Source organism: Humulus lupulus, chromosome 9 (genome assembly GCF_963169125.1).
Source record: "Humulus lupulus chromosome 9, drHumLupu1.1, whole genome shotgun sequence".
Classification (NCBI taxonomy): Eukaryota; Viridiplantae; Streptophyta; class Magnoliopsida; order Rosales; family Cannabaceae; genus Humulus; species Humulus lupulus.
The window spans coordinates 23112090-23135334 of record NC_084801.1 but is presented as its reverse complement, the minus strand read 5'-3'; the positions used below and the strand labels follow the sequence as shown (position 1 = coordinate 23135334).

The 23245-nt window shown below is 37.1% G+C and overlaps 1 protein-coding gene across 1 annotated transcript; it reads right to left on the bottom strand.

Annotated features, from left to right (window-relative positions):
- Positions 1–14244: 14244 nt before the first annotated feature.
- Positions 14245–14956, bottom strand: LOC133801865 (conserved oligomeric Golgi complex subunit 7-like). The gene is made up of 2 exons (XM_062240092.1): positions 14672–14956; positions 14245–14515 (listed from the first exon to the last, which is right to left on the bottom strand). The coding sequence occupies exons 1-2, from the start codon at positions 14719–14721 to the stop codon at positions 14260–14262; spliced, it is 306 nt and encodes a 101-aa protein (XP_062096076.1). The 5' UTR covers positions 14722–14956; the 3' UTR covers positions 14245–14259.
- Positions 14957–23245: the final 8289 nt, after the last annotated feature.

The following is a 23245-nucleotide window of genomic DNA, read 5'->3' as shown; positions in this document are numbered from 1 at the left end:
ATACTGTAGCATTCCCTGGCAGCGAGTTGATCGCCCTTGATGGTGCAGATCCCTGTTGAAGTAGGGAATTTCATGGCGAGGTGTCGAATGGAAGTGATGGCCTCGAAAGCTATGAGCGTAGGTCGGCCCAAAATGGCGTTGTAGGCAGCGGAGCAGTCAATGACCACGAACTCAAGTAGCTTGGAGACTGTCCGAGACTCTTCTCCTAGGGTGATCACCAGCTCGATCGTCCCTATCGCTGCCGATCCTTCTCCTGAAAAACCATACAGCATCATGGAGGTCGCCTTTAGCTCGGCGACTGTTAGACCCATCTTTTCTAATGTGGATCGGAAGAGGAGGTTCACCGAGCTTCCGTTGTCCACCAACACTCTCCTCACTTTCCGGTTGGCGAGCTGGACTGCTACGACCAAGGGATCATTATGGAGGAATTGGACATGGCCTGCGTCTTCCTCTGTAAAAGTAATCGGTTGCTTCTCTAACCACTGTTGTTTTGAATGACGCTGCTCCGGGATGAACTCCGCTCCGTTGTGGGCCTTTAACTCATTCACATACCTCTTCTGGGTGCCTCTGCTCGTGCCAGCCATGTGCGGTCCTCCAGAGATGGTGGATATCTCCCCTTCGACCACAAGAGGAGGGATGTCCTGATCTACCCGAGGCCCAGGCTGACTGGCTGGGACTTCTGGAGCAGGTTGACCCGCTGGGACCATGTTTTGCAAATATTGCGCCAAGGGGCCTGCTCGGATGAGAGTCTCGATTTCATCTTTTAGATGCCTGCAATCGTCGGTATTGTGGCCGACGTCGTTATGGAAACGGCAGAACTTTGAAGTATCTCTCTTTCCCTTGTGGTGTTTCAATGGTTCCGGCCTCTTCTAGGGGACCCGAGTAGAGTTGGCCAGGAAGATGCTTTCCCTGGACTGGGTGAGCTCGGTATATGCTGTAAACACGGGCTTGAACTTATCTACGGACTTATTCTTCTTTTGACCGTGCTGGCTGTTTTCACCATTCCCCTTTCTTTTGCCACCACCGGGCTGGTTGTTCTGCACGACGTCGGGGATCGCCACCACGATCTCTGTCCTTGCTCCCGCAGGCTTCTCGGGAACCTGGCTGGTCCCCACGGCTGAAGCCTCAGCTTCTTCTAAGTTTATCCACTCTTGGGCTCTGTTAAGGAATTCATAAACCGAGCTGACTCCCTTTCTCTGAATATCTTTCCACAGGTCTCCCCAGACCAAGATTCTGGTTCTCATGGCCATGAGCTTAGAGCTATCGTCAGCGTCTCGGGCTCGAGCAGCGACATTCACGAATCTGCTCAAGTAGGCTTTCAGCGTTTCCCCGGGCTGCTGTCTCACGTTAGCTAGGGAATCGGCTTGGACTCGGGCGGCCTGGGAGGCGCGGAATGCCCTTTTGAAGTCAGCTGAGAAAGTCTTCCAGGAGCTGATTGACTGTCTTTTACTCTGCTTGAACCATTGCCTGGCAGGTCCGATCAGTGTGGAAGGGAAGATCAAGCAACGCAGCTCCGGGCCAATGTTATGGGCCATCATTAGGGTGTTGAACATCCCCAAATGGTCCGACGGGTCCCCGTCCCCCTCCCCGTTGAACTTTGACAAGTGGGGCATACAGAAACCAGATGGGTATGCCGTCGCTGCTATATTGGGGGAGAAGAGTTCCATTTCGTCGCCCGAATCATACTCGTCTTTTTCTTTTTCTGTTAGGAGCTTCCGCATCAGTTCCTCCATCTGAGTTAGGCGCTCGAGGGTTTGGTCCTGAGATCCTGGGTTATTCCAGGGCTGTTCTACAACTCCGGACCCATTGTACATATTAGGTGGGTTGTTGCCCCTCCTATCTTGAGATAGGTTATTTGGGACATTCCCTCCGTTACGTACTTCGGATCGGACTCCCGCCGAGCGAGCCTGACTACCATCCCTAGCCCTGTCCTCTCTGTGAGAGTTGAGGCGATCTCGAAGGTCACCTCCCTGGGTGGTCTTGTGGCTCTGTGCCAAACTCAGTCGCTGACGCAGGTCTCCTCCGGAGAGATCACTCCGGCGGCTGCCGGTCCAATGACTCCTGCTGGACAGGCTCGGAGTGCGTCTGTGGTGGTGAGGACCTGAGCTTTCTCCAGGCGCCCTACTATGCTGGGAAGGTCCCGCTGACGGTGGGTTTCTCCTACTACTCCCGTAAGTTGGGATGTCTCGGACGGGCTGAGGAGACGGATATCTGATTGGAGAAGGAGGATGCCTGACTGGGGAGGCGATCCTAGTTCCGTCTGGACGGATCAAATTTGGTGGGGGCCTTTTGGCCCTGCCAGCTTGCTGGTCCCGCTCTGGGCGAGCTGGACGAGGCGCAGGACGGTCTCCTGGGACGGGCTGACGTCGTTGGCCCTCCCCGGATCTCCTTCGGGAATTTCCTCGAGCTCTCCTGGGCGTTCTCGAGGAAGGTTGAGAACTAGGAGTTGATGTCCTGACCATACGGCTGTATTGCTGTTGTCCGACCCCAGGCATTTCCCTGAAGTTTGCCTCTTGATGGTGTGATGAAGGGGTGGAGTTAGCTGCATGAGGCCTACCCGACCAGCTATGCCTAGGCCGATTACCCCGGTGAGACTTAGGAGCCTCACCTTGCCTCTCTCCAACGTTAACGTTGGTTGTGAGAGGGGGTAGCCGGGCCAGAATATCCTGGATTTGCCGACCGGCTGTTGCTAACTGGCTCCTCAGTTGAGCATTCTCCATCTCCACCGCAGTATAATAACACGGGTTCAGATTAGGTGGCCAGGGTGCCGAACTACCAGTATCGTCTTGGCCTGCCGGCTGCTTTCCTGGCCTCTGTTGGACTTCAGGAATTTGTTCATCAGGGATGGCAATATGGTGGGCCTCCTGCCCATCCTGCTGCTCTGTTTCGTTGCCATGCCTGGATCGAGTGGTCACCATAGTTGGATGTTTGTGGTAGCACTAATTGAACTTGCTCTCAATGAAAGCACCCAACTGTTGACGCGGTTCTTCGCCAACAGGTAATTAAGAGAAAGAGAGAAAAGGATTAGTGCTGAAAATAGAACCGTCACAGATATGAAATCTTAGAGGATGAACTAGGTGACTCAAGACACGTTTTTAAGTGGTTCAAAGGTTAAAATCCTTCTACTCCACTAGTCAATATTATTGATATATTCTGGGTATTTGGTTACAAAGTGTATATCTCTTTGGAGACTATTGTTTTTCCCACCCTTATCAACTCCCAGGGTCTCCATATTTACAGGAGAAGGCACCTGGAAGTTGGTAAGGAGGTCATCCCGTGACCTTCTTATTTGCCATATCAACTCTGTGACATTCATGATTAATTCCTAAACCTGACACATAAGTATGGTCAAGTCAATAGATAAGGAGATAATGGGCCGCACGGCCCAACCCAGCCGTGGGTGTCTGAATCCGCACGTTCCTGCTGCGTGTCCGAGAAGTCAGGGAGATATTGGACACGTAATGTCAGATATAGGCACGTTTATCTTGCGTGTGTTGACTTTACAAAGGGTCAGAGATCCATGAGAAGCTCGTACCACGAGCTTCTTCCCTGACCCGACCTTCGGCCTTCAGACTCCTTCCCCCAGTCTTGGGCAGTCCTGGGCGAGTCCTTGAGGATACCTCGAGCTAAAGGGGGTACGACCTTGAAAACAGGATCTCTGACCTGGGGAAATTCACTGGCTAATCAGCCCGTGGGAAACCCAGGGCGTACAAACGTCCTCCAATTCCTGTTATTCCCAATTTCCTCAAATAATAATTAAATCATATCCCATTACCCATTCATTCCTGGTAATGTACTAATTACCAAATTCCCCAAACTCACCCCGAGCCCAGTAATTAATCCCGTTATGGCCAAATCGCTAACTTGCACTCTAGGATCGTCTCATGCCGAATATGGGTATTTAGCCAACTCATCTTGCAACACTCCTAGTGTTGCCATAGTGTTTCGATCAGAATCTAATTCCTCCTCATCGAATTCCAAATGTGGTTCATTCTCAGCCACATTTGGGGGAGGAGGTTGGGATGGTGCAGCACCAACAGCCTGTCTAGTCTTCTTGGATTTTTTCGCCATTAGATTTTTTCATAGTTTTTTGTCAAACTCTCAATGAAAGCACCAGAATGTTGACCCTTGATTTGGCCAACGACACGAAGTCAAATCTACGACAAAAGATAAAACGACAATTAAGAAAGATAATCCAATGGAAAAGAAGAAAACACCAAGGATTTATAGTGGTTCAACCCCAAAGGATGGTAATGACCTACGTCCACTTAGTGCTATTATTAAGATTGAATCTCAAAGCAGTGATCAAAGAACTAGGGTTCTTTGAGTTTCACAAACCTTGGAAGAAATACAATGAAACGATGGATAATTGCACTATAGCTCTCTATCTCTCTCTATCTTAGTAAAAGGTTCTGGGATCAAAAGTCCCTTCCTTGAGCTATTTCATGCATATTTATAGGCTCAAGGAGGGATACATGGGCCAACGGGCTATATCTTTCTTTAATAATCGCGTATTAAGGTAATAATGAGGAAACATTCAATGCAATTATTATAAGATTACAATCTTAGAAGGAAACAAATCAAGTTATACAACCAGCCTAGTCGTATCTAAAAGTTAAGCCCTGACGAAGCGATGTGCCTCTGGTCGATAGTCGAGCAGCACTTCTGCCACGTGTCAACCGTGTGTGAGAAATCCCTATCACGTCATCAGCAGCCGTTTTTAGGGTAAACAATGAGCATATCCTTTAGCTACAAGATGCGCTTAATACCTCTCCACGCTACCATTTGCATCCCTCTTAGTTTTAAATATCCATTTACAACCAATTGGTTTTGCACCTTCTTGTAATGGGACAAGTTCCCAAACATTATTGTCTTGCATAGACTTATACTCTTCTTTCATGGCATCAATCCACTTTTGCGAGTTAGAACTTTAAATGGCCTAATGAAAGTTGATTGGATCATCTTCCATCATTCCATTGTCATCCTCATGTTCATGAAGAAATACAACATAATCCTATGAAATAGCATTTCTTTTTTCTCTTGTGGACCTATGTAATGGCTCTGGTTCTTAAGGCTGTTTAGTTTGTTCTTTTGGAACAATTACCTCATCTAGAATTAGGGGTTGTTCAACATTGTCTTGTTGAGATTTTGGATTCATTTCTTGAGCAATGACATGTGTAGAAGTCCGAACATTGTCAAAAATTATAGTAGGAACTAAATTTGAATTCAATTCCTCCTCAAAAGCAATGTCTCTAACCTTATTTCTCCCCCCATAACTCAATATCCTCAAAAATTGTTGTAGTTCTCATCTCAAAAATATTTCTAATTCTAAGATCATAAAAGTTATAGCCCATAGATCGCTCAGAATAAGTAATAAAGTAGATGCTCACTGTTTTGGAGTCCAATTTCTTTTCATGTGGCTTATAAGGCCTTGCCTAAGTTGAACATCCCCAAATGTGAAAGTGCTTTAGACTAGGCTTTCGACCTAGCCAAAGCTCATAAGGTGTTTTTGCAACTACTTTAGTTGGTACTTTATTCAGAATTTAAGTTGTTGTCTTTAATGTTTCTCCCTAGAGGGACTCATGAAAGGCAGAATGAGTAATCATGCTCCTTTCCATATCCTTAAGAGTCCTATTTCTTCTTTCAGCAATACCATTCATGCTAGGTGATCCTGTCATGGTGTACTGTAGGACAATACAACATTCCTCTAGGAATTTAGCAAACAGTCATGGATGTTATTTACCTTAGCCATCATATCTACCGTAGTACTCACCGCCACGATTAGATTTGACTTTCTTAATCCTTTTGTTGAGTTGATTCTCAATGCCAGCTTTATAAGCTTTGAACACATCCATAGACTAAGATTTTTCATGAATAAGGTATAGGTACCCATAACAATAGTAATCGTCTAAGAATGATATAAAATATTGTTGACCATTCCAAGATGCAGTAGGGAATGCCAACAAATATCTGTATGAATCAATTCTAAGACATCTCAAGCTCTATAGACACATAATCTCTTGGTTTTCATATGTTTTCCCTTGATGTAATCTACATAGACATCCAAATTTGTGAAGTCAAGAGACTTTAAAATGTCATCAGACACTAGACACTCAGTTCTACCTTTTGAGATATGACCTAAGTGTTTATGCCATAGTGACACTGAATTTAATTTATTTAATTTTCATTTAGTACCTCGTGATTCCACATGCAAAGTTTTGTTATAGGATGCAATTGTTTCCAGCAAAAAAAGATTGGCATAAGCATTCAAGTAATCGATTCAAACAACATTTGAATTTAAAGACAAACTAAACTGATCGTTTCCAAATGAACAACAATATCCAATTTTGTCCAACAAAGAAAGAAAAACTAAATTCTGTCTAAAGGACAATACAACAAAAGTGTCTTTCAAATCCAAATAAAAACCAATCCTTAATAACAATCTAAAATGCCCAATTGCTTCCACTTCCACCGATTTTCCATCACCCACAAAGATGTGTCTTTCACCATCACTTGACTTTTGGTAGATCAGGCAACCCTGCATTGAAACACTTATGTGAGTAGTAGCACTAGAATCACCAAGTGTTCCTAGGTACTGAAGCTAAATTAACCTCAGAACAGGCCAAAGTAAGAATCATCCCTTTCTTTGCACGCCATGTGTCATACTTGGCACAATCTTTCTTCACATGTCCAGGCTTGTTGCAAAAGAAACAACCCTCTGAATACTTCTGTTGTTTATTTTGGGTTGGTCCCTTAGCAGCTTCATTATCATATTTCCTTTGCTTGCCCTTATCGTTAAAGCCAGTGGCCAAGTGAACACTTAGAGTTTTGTCCTTTTTCAACCTTTATTCATCTTGCACACAGTGAAAAATGAGCTCATTGAGAGTCCATTTCTCCTATTGACAGTTGTACCTAATTTTAAATTGGTTTAACTGTGTAGGAAGCATTAACAAAAAATAAGCACAAGCACACACTACAACAAATTTGATATACAATGACTCCCTACAATGTCTTACACCAATGGTGTAAGACATTAAAACTTATCAGGGGTTTTAAATGTCTAATGGTGTAAGACATTGAAAGTTTATATTAATGACTACAATTGGAAGACATTAAAATTGGTGGAAGACGTTGGAAATAGGCTGGGGAAGTGTTCATGGGTACATCCAACGTCTCCCACCACGTCTCCCAGTGGGAGACGTTGGATGTCTCCACTTATAAAACCCACATATCAGCCTTCTTCTTCCTCATACACGAACCCGAGAGCAAACCAGAGAGGAGTTGGGCGAATTGGGGCTGCGTTTTTAGGGTTCTAAGGTAAGTTTTTTTTTTAATTTTCTTGATTTTTTGTTAATTATTTTGCAAATAAATCATAGGTTTTGCATTAGGATGAGTAATATACATGATTTTGTGTTAGTTTTACATTTTTATGCATTTTTTCATATACATTGTAGGATTTTGTGGTTTTTTCATGGAAGTTTTTTAGGGATTTATGATTTTTTAGTTTTTTTTTAATTTAACCTATCACATTGTATAGATTTCATTAGAGTATATATGTTCATGATTTTTTAAAAAATTTATCATTTTTTATTACGAAATTTAGATATATTTTTGTATATTTGAATTTTTTTTTTAAATTGTAACTATTTTGTTATATGTATAGTTATGTTAAAATAAATTTATTAAATAATTTATAAAATATAAATATATGAAATTTTTTTATGTTTTTGTTGATTATTAAGTTTTTAAGTTATGAAATTTTATATTGATTTTTTGTTGAGGTTATAATTAGTGGCACATTGAGATTTTTTTATTTGTTTACCAATATCATTTGCTATTATTAGATATTTAGTGATATTTGTTTAGTAATGTTTAACATATTAATTAATTTAATTTCATAGGTTGTAATTTTTGTGGTGAGATTTTAGAGAGTATTTTGCATCAAAATTCCTATATCAATCACACATTTGAGGTAATTAAGTTTCTAAAATTACAATAATACGTTATATATTGCTAGATATTTAGTGATGTTTTATTTATTATTTATTAATTTAATTTTATTGGTTTGCGGATTTAATAGCGAATTTGATTACTAAGTGAGGTAATTTTGCTAGCTTTTGGATTATTGACTGCAAGAGGTACATATATATTCTCTTACTTCTACTTTTAATATTATTAAACAAATGTTAGAGGAGTTTGAATATCTTAAATATTCATCCATAGTGAAGTAGGTTCTGAGATTAAAACGGTGTGCTACGATGATAACGGAAGGTTGAGAACTTGTGTATTTTAGTGAAGCAGGTTCTGAGAAATTTGGTTGTGTGCTGCGGAGCTATAAGGAAGAAACTTATTGTATGCTGTTTGAATTGTTTGTTTTGCTATTCACATGCAGATGGTTAGGTTACTATTATTGTAACGACCCACTACTCTAGACTATTTGGACCATTAACGAATCTATACATAAAACTTACATTTTTGCGAAAATACCATAATTTTATTGAAACTTGTGAAAACAAAGGTTACTTTCATAAAAATAAGTAGGATATGGGTACCCATTGTCTTTAAAACAAAAATAACTTAAAAACTAAAAAGAGTTACATAGAAAATGCGGAAAATACATTTAAAACCATAAAAACATAAACAAGACTACATCCTCGAATCGAATAACGCTCGGCCCCTTGACTCCATTCACCATCGATACACATCCTCCAAGCATCACGAATCTTACCGCCTCTAAGCTTATTTTCCTGCACATAAACAGAAAAGAGTGAGCCTAATGCCCAGCAAGGAAAAATCTAACACATAGTCATACACATCAATTTCATAATAACGTAAAGTCATATCATAACACATAATACACTTATTATAATGGCCATTATTACTTGGGGTCCCATAGACTAAACAAGCATATGCCCATGGGATTAGTGGGGTCCTACTAGCTAAGTAGGTCATATGCCCATAACCCATTTGGGGTCTTGTTAGTCATATGGGTCATATGCCCAAGCCTACAAACATATATACATATCATAACACATTTAATAACATAAAACATATAGATAACATAAGCACATAACATATTGATTCTAGCCTATTTTCCTTACCAAAGTTACCGGGATATAATGGACTGATTTGGGACTTTTTGGAACACTCCTAAAACCATAATGAACAAGTGTGAGTTGAAAGAAGGAAAGAGATGAAAATGAATAGGAAGACTAAACCATTGAGAATTATGCTTACCACAACTTATGTGCTTAAGAACTTGGATTCCCTAACCAATATAAGAATGAGGTTAGGGGACTGAGTAGAAGGTTTTGAGAAAGGAAATAACATGAAATAAATGAAATAGAGTTTCGGGTTTACCTCAAAGATTTGCAAGATCAATCTAACCTCTACCGAAATACTATAGAACTCACTTCCCAAAGTGTTTGATAAGCTTATGATGTTTAAGCTTATAGTTTTTCCCAAACCAAGTGTTTACACTCTCACACTCACTTAACACTAGCAGCTTCTGAACTTAGAGCAAAAGGTGAATAATGGCTGGGTACTAGGTCCTATTTATAGAGTTTTGGAATGAAAGTATCTTGATTTTACTTGAATAAAAATAATGGCTTTTTAAGTGAAAATCATTTGAATAATCGTTCAGCAGAGGCTGAAGACTCGTTCAAAAGATGCTGGACTTATGAAGAAGTTTGAATGGCTGAAAGGAAAAGAATTCAAAAACAATTGAACATATGCTGAAGGAGGCGATATATCGCCCCCTGTAGGCGATATATCGCCTGGGCCAGTATGCCCGAGGCGACCGTGCATCGTTTCGTGTTTTCCGTATCTACGTGCTGCGACATATCGCCCCCTATAGCTGCGATATATCGGCACTCGCTGAATATTTAAACACGAAATTACACATTTTTAGCTAATTTTGAATGGAGTAAACAGCCTTGACTAAGCCCTCAACGTATTCAAAGCTGCTGACTGACCCTATAACATTCAAACTTTACTCCTTATTAAATTTAATCCTCAAAAATACTTAATCCTTAATTACCATTCATAACATGTGCTTAAAATCCTATTGGTTGATATCTAAACCTTATAGTATAATAAATATAATCCTTAATATCAGTCACATTAATCAAACCTTAGGTTAAACTTAATATTCTTAAACTATAGATTAAACTTAGAAAATCTATAAGTACTACTATGAGCGTCCAAATAATTCCCGGTCTGAACCAAAAGTCCATAGTAACAAAGATAATGCTATAAATACTATCATACTATTATCTATCTTAGCTAAGTAAAGTTCTTGGACTCTACAATTATAGGGGAAATGCTGCCCGATTTTATCTAGGATAATAAATAATTAGTTTAATATAGACATCCTATAAGGAAGAAACTTATTTTATGTTGTTTGAATTGTTTGTTTTGTTATACACATGCAGATGGTTAGGTCACTATTATAGGGGAAATGCTGCCCGATTTTATTTAGGATAATAAAAAATTAGTTTTATATAGACATACAACTTTATCACGTGCTTAGTTAGTGTTGTTTCTTTTCTTTTCCATAGACATAGGAGAATATATGGATAAACAGTGGATGTCAGCGAATAGGTTATCTGCGGAATATAGGAACGGGGTCGATTTGTTCTTAAGGTTTTGTTCGGAAAATGTGAAAGACCCAAATTTTACTTATTGTCCATGTCTTAAGTGTGGAAATGTTAAAAAGATGGATCTTAAAAAGATTAAAGAACACTTATATTTCAATGGGATCGACAAGAGTTACACAATTTGGTATTACCATGGGGAGATAGCTCCGATTGCTCCAACTCTGCCAAGTAGACCAAAAGGAGTGAGGAGGAATATAGTGGAGGAGAACTGGGATCCATTAGATGAAATGATTGACGACGCACATTATGGATCAGGAGTAGACCCAAATAAGTTTGAGACACTTCTTAATGATGCCGAGAAACCAATTTACCCTGGTTGTACAAGATTTACAAAATTATCTGCGCTTCTTAGGTTGTACAATCTAAAAGCTAAACATGGCTGGAGTGATAAAAGCATTACTGAATTATTTGGTTTTCTGAAGGAGTTATTGCCTGAAGATAATGAAATTCCTATTTCATTTTATGAGGCAAAGAAGACGTTATGCTCATTAGGCATGCAGTACGAAAAAATTCATGCATGTCCTAATGATTGCATATTATATCGAAATAGTTTTGCAGACGCAAAATTGTGTCCTACTTGTGGTGAGACACGATGGCAAAAGAAAAGAAATGGTGATGATGTCAAGGAAGGAGTACCTGCCAAAGTTTTGTGGTACCTTCCGCCAATTCCTCGTTTCATCCGATTGTTTAGAAATGCCAAACATGCTAAAAGTTTGTCGTGGCATGCTAATGAAAGAATAAAGGATGGTAAATTAAGACATTCAGCTGACACCCTTGCTTGGAAGAGAGTTGATTTGAAGTGGCCTTCTTTTGGAAATGAATCTTGTAATATTCGTCTAGGTCTTTCGACTGACGGGTTTAATCCACACGCATCCCTTAGCAGCAAGTACAGTTGTTGGCCTGTTATCACTACAAGAAAAAACAGTATTCATAACACTTAAAAACTGCTAACCGGGACTATTGATAGCACTTCTGAAAATGCTAACATAGCCCCTGTTATTAAAAGTCCAGTCTTTTCTATAATAGTTTTTGAATGTTATGTTCGGTGTTATCTTAAACTATTCAATAACACATTTTTAGGTGCTATAATATTCAAATAATAACATTTAGATAGAGTTTTTAGTTATAAATTTGAAGTTTAATCTTGTACTTTTTTCATAACACTTTTCAACTATTACATTTGATTATTTTGATAACATTTTTAGTTTGTTATATTATATAAACCATAACGATATTTTACGCTTATAATATGTTTTTAAATCATAACATATAGTAATAAAATTTTAAATTTTATTTTGATAAGTATACTTATATGGTTTTTTTTTTAATTAAAAGATTTTCATTATTGTATTTTGATAAAAAAAAATTCAAAATTAATCATATAATGTCATTCTCAATATATTGATAAATCATAAGTATTACATTAAACAATAACTAATTCAAACTATAAATGTGTCTACTTCATGAGATCTTAGTTCTAACTTAAGTTTGAAAGCATAACATAATAAAGTTTCTTGAACATTTTTTACTTCAAAAATGAAAAACAAAAACATTACAAGATACACAAAAGTAAACCATGCATGAAACTTGCTCCATCCTTCAATTCATCATCCTTTGGGCACTTGTCCGGAAGACAAAATTCTCACATTCTATGATATCCCTTTGGGTCTGGTTGACAAGTCCTGGAAGTGATCTGAACCTAAAACAGGACATATGGACATTAGCAACTAAGACTGTAACAAACCCATGGACAAGGCAGAGTTATTGCATGAGCTTCACTAGCAACTAAGACTGTAACAAACCCATAGACAAGGCAAGCCAAGATGACAACCTAAGCAGTAACAAGTTCCTAAAATGCCAGAAAATCAACTAGCAAAGAAATATCAAAATATAAATAAGCATAATAGAAAACAAAATGAAGATTCAAACAAAGCTTGGGAACATCTGCAAGATGAAAACTAAAATAAATAAATAATATAACAAGTGAATGCAAATCCAATCCCATAACTATCATATAAACTATAACTTACCAAAGCTATAAATAAGAAAAGAGAATACAGTACAAATAAAATCAAACTTGTCAAACAACTTGCTGCCATTAAGACATTATAGTTTTTCAGACAGTAGGGAGCAATGAAGACATAAAGTGTTTCATAACTTTCTTCATAAAGCAAGGCAAAGGCTTGATACATTACAAACATAATCAAGCAAAGTTTTTTTTTTCAAATAATAAAAAAAACAGCTATATGTCCTTTACTGATATTAAAACAAGGAAATACAAATCAATGCAACTTAATCTTAACTAGAGTTTATAAGAGCAAGCATATTCCTCTATTGTTGCTCTTTGCAACTAATAATTCCCTTATATTGCTCTCTAAACAACTTCAGAATAAAGGAAAAGCTAGAAACAAAATAAAATAACTCAAAAAATATACCAATTCAAAGAAATAAACAAGAGATAACCACTATAAATTCCAGCTACCTGAGTTAGCAAATAGACATATATACACAATCATCAAATTAAACTACAGCAATCATAAAAAGCACAACCTTTTATTTACTCTCTTGCTAACTAAACTATGAAAAAGAAACAACAAGGTTTGTACATGAAACAAAGAAAGTTCAAAGAAAAGTCCAGAAAAAAGAGTTAACAGTATGAATGCAGTCCCAATGGAGTGACTAATAAACCTCTTTTAATATGTGGACGGAAAGAGAGGCATACTTGGTTTCAAATATGTATCCAAAGAAAAAGAGTCCATTCCAGAGTTGTCTGATTATTTTGTAGGCAACCTTGTATTAACACAAGTAATTAAGTCAAAGATAAACAATCCGTATAAGCCCATGACAAAGATCAACATGACAGTCCCAGCAAGATAAACATCTGTGTCATTGGATTACATTATTAGCAAAAGAAGCTCGTAATGAGAAAAAGATAAGACCAGAAAACAAGGGAATGAGACAGTTTTCTGTTCAAATATCAGTCCTCAAATAAACCATTTGGATCAATAGAGTGGCACAATTACATTGTTTTTTAGCTCTGTAATAATCAGTTGTAACAAGTCTTGGGAGTTGTAATAGTGTGTGTGTTTTAGTACATAATTGCATACACATTGAGAGAAGGAAAGAACTGTTGAAAAGTTATCAATTGCTTCAACTAGCCGCAGAACCATTTGTCCAGCGTGAATCCCTTTAACACAGCCACTCCAGTAAACTTTATATGCATCAACAATATAAATGCAACCCTACAAAGATTGAATTTAGTCTGAGTATTCATGTACTATATATAGTACCAAATACACTTATGTTCATCACTATAACTTATACTTAAATATAACTAAAATGAATTGAATAATGGCTATGGTATTTCAATAATTTTGTAGAGAAGAGAAATTACATTGAGAAATCACAAGAGGGAACCAGCCAATGAACCTGCATCTACAAAAAGTGCCAAAAATTAGAAGTCAAAAATCACTTGCCCAACAGCAAAAGAGTCAGAAATTATTTTCATTTTCAACATGGTTCATAACCCATTTGAGTATACTATTTTCTAGTTTTATTTCCAAAGATTCAAGCTTTAATTATCATGACAATGGACTAAAATTTAAACAATTTCATAATTGCCAAACCCAAATCTCATAATTTCATTTAGTTCATCTGTCTCAGAACCACCAGTAAAGTTGATACACCTTTCTACAGCTGTCTCAAGAAGTACAATGATATGGGGAATAGATTCCTCCATTCTGCGAACTGTTTCACTGAGTTCAATCCCCTGGGCACCCACACCACGAGTAACAGCTCCCCTGAGATCCACCCCAGCAATTTCAGAAGAAAGGATGGCCCGCTCCATCTGTCCATACCTTATATACATATTCAATCATTAATCAAAAAATGAACATAGCATTTACAGAATCTAGTATATAACGAAGAAAAAATAACAGAAAAAAGTTTTCAAAAAAAAAAACCTAGATATTTTAGAAGAATGTGGAAGTGCAAAAAAGTTTATGATTGCTTACCTTTGTTTAAATGATTCAAAGGGAGAGTACACCGCCTTCAGTGTATCCATTAGAACTCGAAGATCAGAATCTGAAAAGGAATGCTGAATATTTCTAGCAAAAGTCTGTGTCACGTTGTGTAACTCAAAAGGAATGCTGAAGATCAGATCAGATGTAAGTTATTCAAGTTGCGTATGGTATGTAATAAAAGGAATTAATAAGAGATAAATTGAACAGAAAGCAATCCATAGGCAAAACAAGTGCTGTAAGAAATTTGGTGACCTTCCGGCTGGATAATGCATCTGTTAAACGTGGCTGCACCATTGCATCTAGCCTATTCTCTAGGACCTCGAGTTGCTTTCTCACATTAGCAAATTCAGCAACCTAAAATGAGCAAAACGAAAAAAAAAATATCAAGTTAAAATCATCAAAATTTATAAATATCAAATGTAGAGTATAATGTTAAAACAATTTATAGAAAAATATTACCTCCCCAACAGCAGACTCATGTTAGCTAAGGTTTCTGCAGCCCTTGGAAGATCACCACTGGCAAAAACATCTTCCACAGTTGAACTTAATTGAGTTAACCCAGCAGCATCCTGTTGATCCATCAATGAGTAAATCAAATGCAACATCAACATTTTCCAATACTTCATTGATTATAACTTCTATGATCAAATACCCACCTGCAATGTCTCATAAGCAGCTTCCATTCTCTGCTTAACAGTATCAACTTTGGCCAGAGCAGCTATCGATTCAGTTGATGATCCTTCAGCCTGCATATTAAAACCAATTGTTTGAAGAGAAAAGTATTGTTATACATATGTATCAAGTGAGAAGCTAAAATCTCCAACCATACAAACAAAGCTAAGCCGGCAACAGCTGTCTACCCATGAAAATTATATAAACCAATTACATTAGTAAATGTACTGAAACGTGGGTATATCAATGTGAACCTGCTACTATAATTTATAGTAATGCTCTACAACATATTGCAAAGCAGAATATATATATATATATATTTAGGCAACTATTTCAGTTATGTGTGTGTATATCCATGCATATAACTCAACGTAATTCCATTGTTCACATTAGCAATAATCTATTCATAATATCTACATTTATTTTTAAGCAGAAAAGGTAAAAGCGAGACGTTTTAACCAAAAGGGTGCCCTGCCTTCTTGTAATTTATTCCAAAAGGGTAGTCAGAATACTATAGGCTGCAAATACACAATAATAAGTTTACAATATTTTGCACAATACATTAATACGGAAAGCTAATTCCCATACCAGAACAGAAAAGTATGCGACAATCATGACACCAGTTTGAATTGAATATTCCCCTGACGCCAACGGAAGATATGGCTTGTTAACCTGTGATGAAATACGCCATAGATATCTAGAGTTAGACAATCCTTGATGTATCCCATGTAACCATGTAGAATTGTAGATAGTCTCTCTAGAAGAAAAAAAAAATATTAAGGCAAAGAACTAGGAACTGGTGTAGTGACCTTATGCTCAAATGTAAGAATAAAATATATGCATTTTCTTCATTCAAAATTAAGAGAATGTAAGACAGTAAGAGCTAAGAGCTACCTTGTCTATATCAATACCATACAACTGATTCAAACCAACAATGTAAATGTTCATTAAGAGGGCAGCTGCAACAGCCTGAATTGAAAAGATCAAATTCATAAGAACGAAATTCATGGTGTGAATTAAAAAGAAGCAGTTCAAAGTATTTTAAGCTTCACCTCCAACATCCCAGCAAAAAATAATGGTGAAAAGTCTGTAAACTTCTCGACTGCAAGTGGGGAACCTGCATTCTCAAAAAAATAAAAAAAGACATAAAAAAAATCTCATAATTAGCATATTGGAAACTGTTAACTAATTATTCCCATGAACAGAACTTTTTTTTCAAAACCAAAGACAAACATATATCAAAAGCAAAACCTTTTGGAAAAAGTTCATGTTTTCAATCAAGGATAACAGAGGACCTGTTCTATTTGACCTGGTTATAGAAAATAACATCATTGAACTTATGTCCCAGCAGTGGGTTATGTCAAAAATCTAATGATTCTAATCAAAGTTTTTAACCAACTAGAAATCCAGTTGATGCAACACAAGCACAAATGCCAATGCCCTATAATCAGAGAGAGCAACAAAGCTTACAATAAAGCAAGTTTATACGACCCCTTTTACATTGCAGTGAGGTTGTCCATTAGTTACATTTCAGCATCAACCATTTTTCAACCCCTTTATTAAAGAATATATATGAACAGTAAACAGAGGAACTAATCCAATTTTATAGCATTTTGGCTAAGTAAGATGTGTGAAGGGAGAAACTTAAGTGATTTCTGTTATACAAGAAAAAGAAAACATAAAAGTGTGTGAAACGATTCAACCACTGAATTAGAACCAAAAATTATAAAACAAGATAAACTAATAAGAGGGCCTTTCTAATCACATGAAACTAGAACCAAAAATTAGAGAGTTGCACTTAAAATTTACGAACAACGGGGATTTAAAAAGAAACAACACTACTTGTATTCACTTGTACTATTTATATAAAGAAAAAATACAAGGAGTAAAATTGGAATACAGAAAACGTACTTCCCAAACTCACAAAAACAGGAAAATAGTACCTGTTTTTATAAAAAATTTGAATTGGCTTGTGTGTATATATATATTTAATTAAAAAGGCAGCCAAGTGAAATGTTGGCATGGGTGAATCATAAATCCTAGTACCTGAAAAGTTAAATTTCTTGAGATTGCACCTTCTCCAGTTATTCCCACCTGTGAGTATACACTGAGCATTAGACTAACTAAACATACCAAAAAAGCAGGTTCCATCTACAGAAACTATGAAGTCATAAATTGAAAAGCCCAAATTTGTGCATTAACAGACTAAACTTAGTGTCCCTCAGCCTAGTCAAATGCACACAAATAGAAGAAAGGGTGAAAATAAATACAGTACAACAAAAGACATAAGAGACCTAATATGAAATAACTCAAGTTTTTACTTTTTGACATTAAATATATATATATAAAAAAGAAACAAATTTTGAGTAAAGTTACAAATACATAGTCACAAAGCTAATAAACGATTCTACCCAAAATCCACAAACAAAAATAATAGAAATATATCAGTCCAAAATAACCCCTTTTTTTCTTTCAAAATAGAGGTTAAACCCAAATGAAGTAGTGCATCAACAAAGAGAGAGAAGTGAGAAAAATAAACCTTTTGCCAGTATAGAAGGAGTGGAAAAGGAGCCCAGAAGCAAAGAATCCATTGGCATTTTGCTTGAACCAGAAAACTTCCTCAGTTCATTTACACCCAAAAAGGAAAAGGATGGCGATGGCGATGGCGATGATGATTCTAAGACTCCTTTGGTGAATCTGAGTTCTGGGTTTTTTCAAAGATTGAACTTTGGAACAGGTGGAGCAGAGTTATAAGAGTAACTAACTGGCTTCTCTCCTGAACGATTGAGCCTCTCTGTGTGCAGACAGAGTTCACTGACCCCAATTTTGTTTGTTTATACTCGCTTTAAATATTCACTTCCATTATATTTTAATGTTTAATAAATAAATAAAACTAAATACAAGGGGTGAGATTGAACGACAGAAAATGAAACATTTGAAGTTCAATATTTTATTTTCTTTCGTTATAGTTCCGTGTACGTCCAAAAAATTCAGTCTTTTTGGCATTTTGTTATCTCATTTTCATGAATATGGAAAAGGTGTAAATCACAACCAAACTAACAATGAAAGAAATAGAGTTACCAATCCTAATAACCCAATACCCAACATCAAATTATGTAGTAAACACTCTGAAATAACTATCCGAGCAAACAGTTTCAAATTTTCAATCTCCCCCAAATATAAATAAAGTCCCAAAGCTTTCATTTTTAGCAATACAACAGAGCAAAATCCAGAAGAAACGAAAACCCAGCAAATCAAATGAAAGTACCTGATGGAAGTTGCAAACAGGAACTTTCTCAGTTGTTCTCTTGCCCGGAGAGCAATCAATATCAACTGCTGTATTAATAATACATTACTAAAATACAGTAAAATATTATGAAAAAGAAAGTAATGGTATCGTACCTTAAAAAGACGTAAGTAGAGGAGAATACGAGTCGTGGTAAGTTGAAGAACTTCAGATAGTCGGCGTGATGTACAGCCGTTGTGTGCTCTGGAAGCTCGTACCGACATCGTGAGGTAGAGATAGATGAGACGAGATGAGAGTGAGAGAGGATAAGTGTGTGAGAGAGTGTGAATGGAGGAGAATATAGAGTGCAAGAAAGAGAGGCGGCAATGGAGGCTGAGAGAAATTGTTTGGGTGTCTTAGGTTTAGGGATTAAATTATGGCTGAGAGAAATTAGACCCAATTTTTTCATTTGGCGCCTGGGTATATTTCATATGGCGCCAAAATATTTGTTCCGTGTTTTTTTTTTAATCATCTATCCATAGCACTTTTAAATATATGTTATTTTTTAATGTAATATATACCAAAAATTGTTGTAGTGTATGCTTGTTATTTACAATCTACCCCCATGGTTGTGTATGAAGAGAAATTTTACGATTTTGACCTTGTTGATATCAGGACCTAAACAACCTGGTAATGATATTGACGTCTATCTAGCTCCTCTTATAGATGACTTGAAAACTTTGTGGGATGAAGGGGTTAAGGTTTATGATGCGTATAGGCAGGAAGAATTTAATCTTAGAACGGTCTTATTGTGGACAATTAATGACTTTCCTGCTTATGGAAATTTATTTGGGTTTTAGTGTGAAAGGATATAAAGCTTGCCCCGTTTGTCAAGAAAAAAAATGTTCTGAATACTTGAAACACTCTTGGAAAATATGTTATATGGGACATAGGAAGTTCTTGCCTAATACGCATAAACTTCGGACTTGGAAGAAGGCATTCAATGGTAAACAAGAGTTTGAGGAGGCTCCTGAGCCATTGAATGGGATCCAAGTACTTGAGAAGATGTCTAAAATTGTGTTCAAGTTAGGGAAGCCCAAAGTTCGTACACCTACAAAGATGAAACGTAGTCGCAAGGCCAAGGTTGTGGAGGAGCCAAAAGGGTGTTATAAAAAGAAATTTGTTTTCTTTGAACTTGAATATTGGCCTTTCTTACTTATACGTCATAATTTAGATGTTATGCACATAGAGAAAAATGTATGTGATAGTTTGATTGGCACTTTGTTGAATATTCCTGGGAAAACTAAGGATGGAATTAAGGCTAGACAAGACTTGGTTGCAATGGGTATAAGGGATGAATTAACTCTAAAACCAGATAAGAGACGAACATATTTACCTCCTGCAGCTTACACTCTTACTAAAGAGGAAAGAATGGAAATTCGCAGATGTTTATTTAATATAAAAGTTCCAGACGGATATTCCTCAAATATAAGGTCATTGGTAGACATGAAAAGTTGTATTCTGACTGGCATGAAATCTCACGATTGTCATATTCTAATGCAACATTTGCTACCAGTGGCCATTCGATCTGTGTTGCCTAGGAGAGTTCGAGATGTAATCACAAGGTTATGCTTGTTTTTCAAGTCACTGTGTTGTAAGGTGATTGATCCGCTAAAGTTACCTAAGTTAAGAGATGAGATTGTTGAGGTATTGTGTGAGTTGGAGAAATATTTCCCGCCAACATTTTTTGATATAATGATCCATTTAACAGTTCACTTGGTTAGAGAACTAAGATATTGTGGTCTAGTTTATTTAAGATGGATGTATCCATTTGAGCGATATATGAAGATTCTTAAGGGGTATGTTAGGAATAAAAGTCGGTCGGAAGGATGCATCGTCGAATGCTATATTGCAGAAGAGGCAGTTGAATTTTGTTCTGAATACATGACTGGTGTACAGAAAATTGGGTTAAATGATGTTGAAAATGTTGAGATTCAGAGTCGTCGTGGTAGCGTTGTATGCATAGTAAGTCGAGATCTTCTAGATGAAGTGCATCGTCTTGTGTTACAGAATATAAATGAAATTCAACCTTATATCGAGTGAGTTATATTCATATAATACATTAAGTTTAAGTTGTGTAATTTCGTATATTCAATTGTTTAACAACATATTTATAATTGAAGGAAACATTTTAATTGGATAAAGACCAAATTTCCATCCAAGTCAAGGAACTCAAAATGGTTACAAGACGAACATTATCGAACTTTTAGTAGTTGGATAGAACAAAAGATAAATTGTGTTGATTATTGAAAGTTGTCATTAATTAGTACTTAATTACAAGATGACATTTTTGGTTGTTTTTGGTATGTTGATTTGATAGGTTGTGTCAGAATTACAAAACACATCAAATAAGGTTTCAGACATTGTTAAGTGGATTTCTCGAGGACCTTCGGTTAATGTCATCAAGTTTTCATCATACATGATTAACGGTTTTCTATTTAACACTAGGGAGCGCGATAAGAACAGAAACACACAAAACAGTGGTGTTAGCCTTGTTGCTAAAACTGTGCAAGTCTCTAGTGCAAAAGATAAAAATCCAGTTGAATGTGCTATGACTTTTTATGGAGTAGATAATGAAATTTGAGAGTTAGATTATATCACAGCTCGAGTACCTGTTTTCTTTTGTGATTTCGTGAAAAGTGACAGCGGCATAATATATGAAGATTTTGGTTTCACATTAGTTAATCTAAATCGAATTGGGCATAAATCTGATCGATTTATATTAGCTTCACAAGCGAAACAAGTATTTTATGTGAATGATCCTTCAGACAACCAATGGTCAATTGTTCTTCCAACGCAAACAAGAGAATGGAACATTAAAGATGGTGATTTACATGATATACCTCTCGAAGAAGAACTTGTCACATTCACCGCAATGGAAGATAATGACGAAGCTGATGATGATTGTATTTGTTTCCGTGAAAATGGTGAAGGATTGTGGGTTGATGATAATGGGTCTTGAGGTACCATTTAATAGGTTCCATATGTTTATGATATGTGAAATTCTTAGTTTCATCTTTTGGTTTCGTCAATTTGTTTCATCTTTTGATTATGAGTGTCCAAAATTGTTATAATAATGATATTTATGTTTCACAGATGGAGGCTGATCCTTTTGGTGGTAGTTCTGATGAGGGGGAGCAACGCCCTCATTCTCAGTCAGTGGAACAAGAAAATAAATCTGTGAGAGGACGTACATGGATGTCTAGAAACACCAAAAAAATGAGTGAAGGACATCTTACTCCTGTTGAATACAAAGAGTATGGTCAACTAGTGGGTGAATCTAGAAGTAATGTTTCATCACAGCTTGGATCAGTTGTTCGAGCAACTGTGTCCATCAACATTAACAGTTGGAAAGATGTTAGTGTGGTGGATAAAAATAAAATATGGGGCACAATGAAGGTATATTTTTATTAATTATATTTCATTTAATGTTTTTAAAATATATATTGTTTTGATAATATGCTTCTTATTACTTTCAAACTTGCAGAAAACTTATGATTTGGACCCCAAACAAAAGCAACAGATGTTGAAGGATGCAGGAAAGTACTTTCGAAATTGGAAGACTAATCTTACAAGGGTACACGTTTACGACGCTTTGAAAAAATACCCAAATGAGTTCCCGCCAGCTTTGCCATTTGGATTTGAGAATGTCATAACTCCGGATGAATGGTTAAAGTTTGTGAACTCAAGATTAACTCCCGAGTGGCAAAGAAAGAGAGAGGAGATGCAAAATTATCGAGCACTGAATAAATACAATCACAAGCTCTCTAGAGGAGGCAGTGTGCGTATTGAAGATATGTTAATGGAACAAAGTAGGAAAAGTCTGACTGAACTTGATAGGGCAGACTTATGGAGCATGGGTCGTCGGAATGCAAAAGGAGAGCTCATTGGAGAGGCCTCTGAGATTCAAAAAAATATTGTAAGTGCTCATATTTAATAATGTTGATATATCAAATTATTAGCTTATATATATATATAACTTTCTATGAATATTGTTTCACAGGATCATTACCGGCAACTCCAAGCTGAGGGTAAATGGGCACCTGATGGCCCTGATGATGTGCTGACGAGGGCGTTGGGCACTCCTGAGCCTTGAGGACGTGTTAGGGTTGGAGGACACAGTGTGTCCCGCTCAGTATACTAGAATACTCCAACACCTACCTCAACGAAAAATAAATCAAAAGCCTCTTCTTCGAATGACGACATTAGAAAGGAATTTGAAGAAAGATTTCGAAAACAAGAAGAAGAGCATCGTCAACAAGCACAACGCCTAGAAGAGCGCCTTCAGCAACAAGATGAGCTCTTGAGAAAATTATTGGCCCAACAGAGCGGGTCAGGATCTAACTTTGGAGTCCCACCAGCGCCATCATCATACTATGTGCCCGACCCACCAGTGCCACCAGCGCAGGCGTCCTACTATACTCCAGACCCAGTAGTGCCTCAAGCAGAAATCCACATTATTGCACTACAACCGCTTTTGCAAGAGGTAATTAAACTTTCTTGAATATTCTGAAACCAAATAAATTTCTTTACTGCTTCAACATGATTATTTGTATATAATATGTTTCTTACGCAGGGCCGAGCATGCCAATTAGCAATTGGTTCGG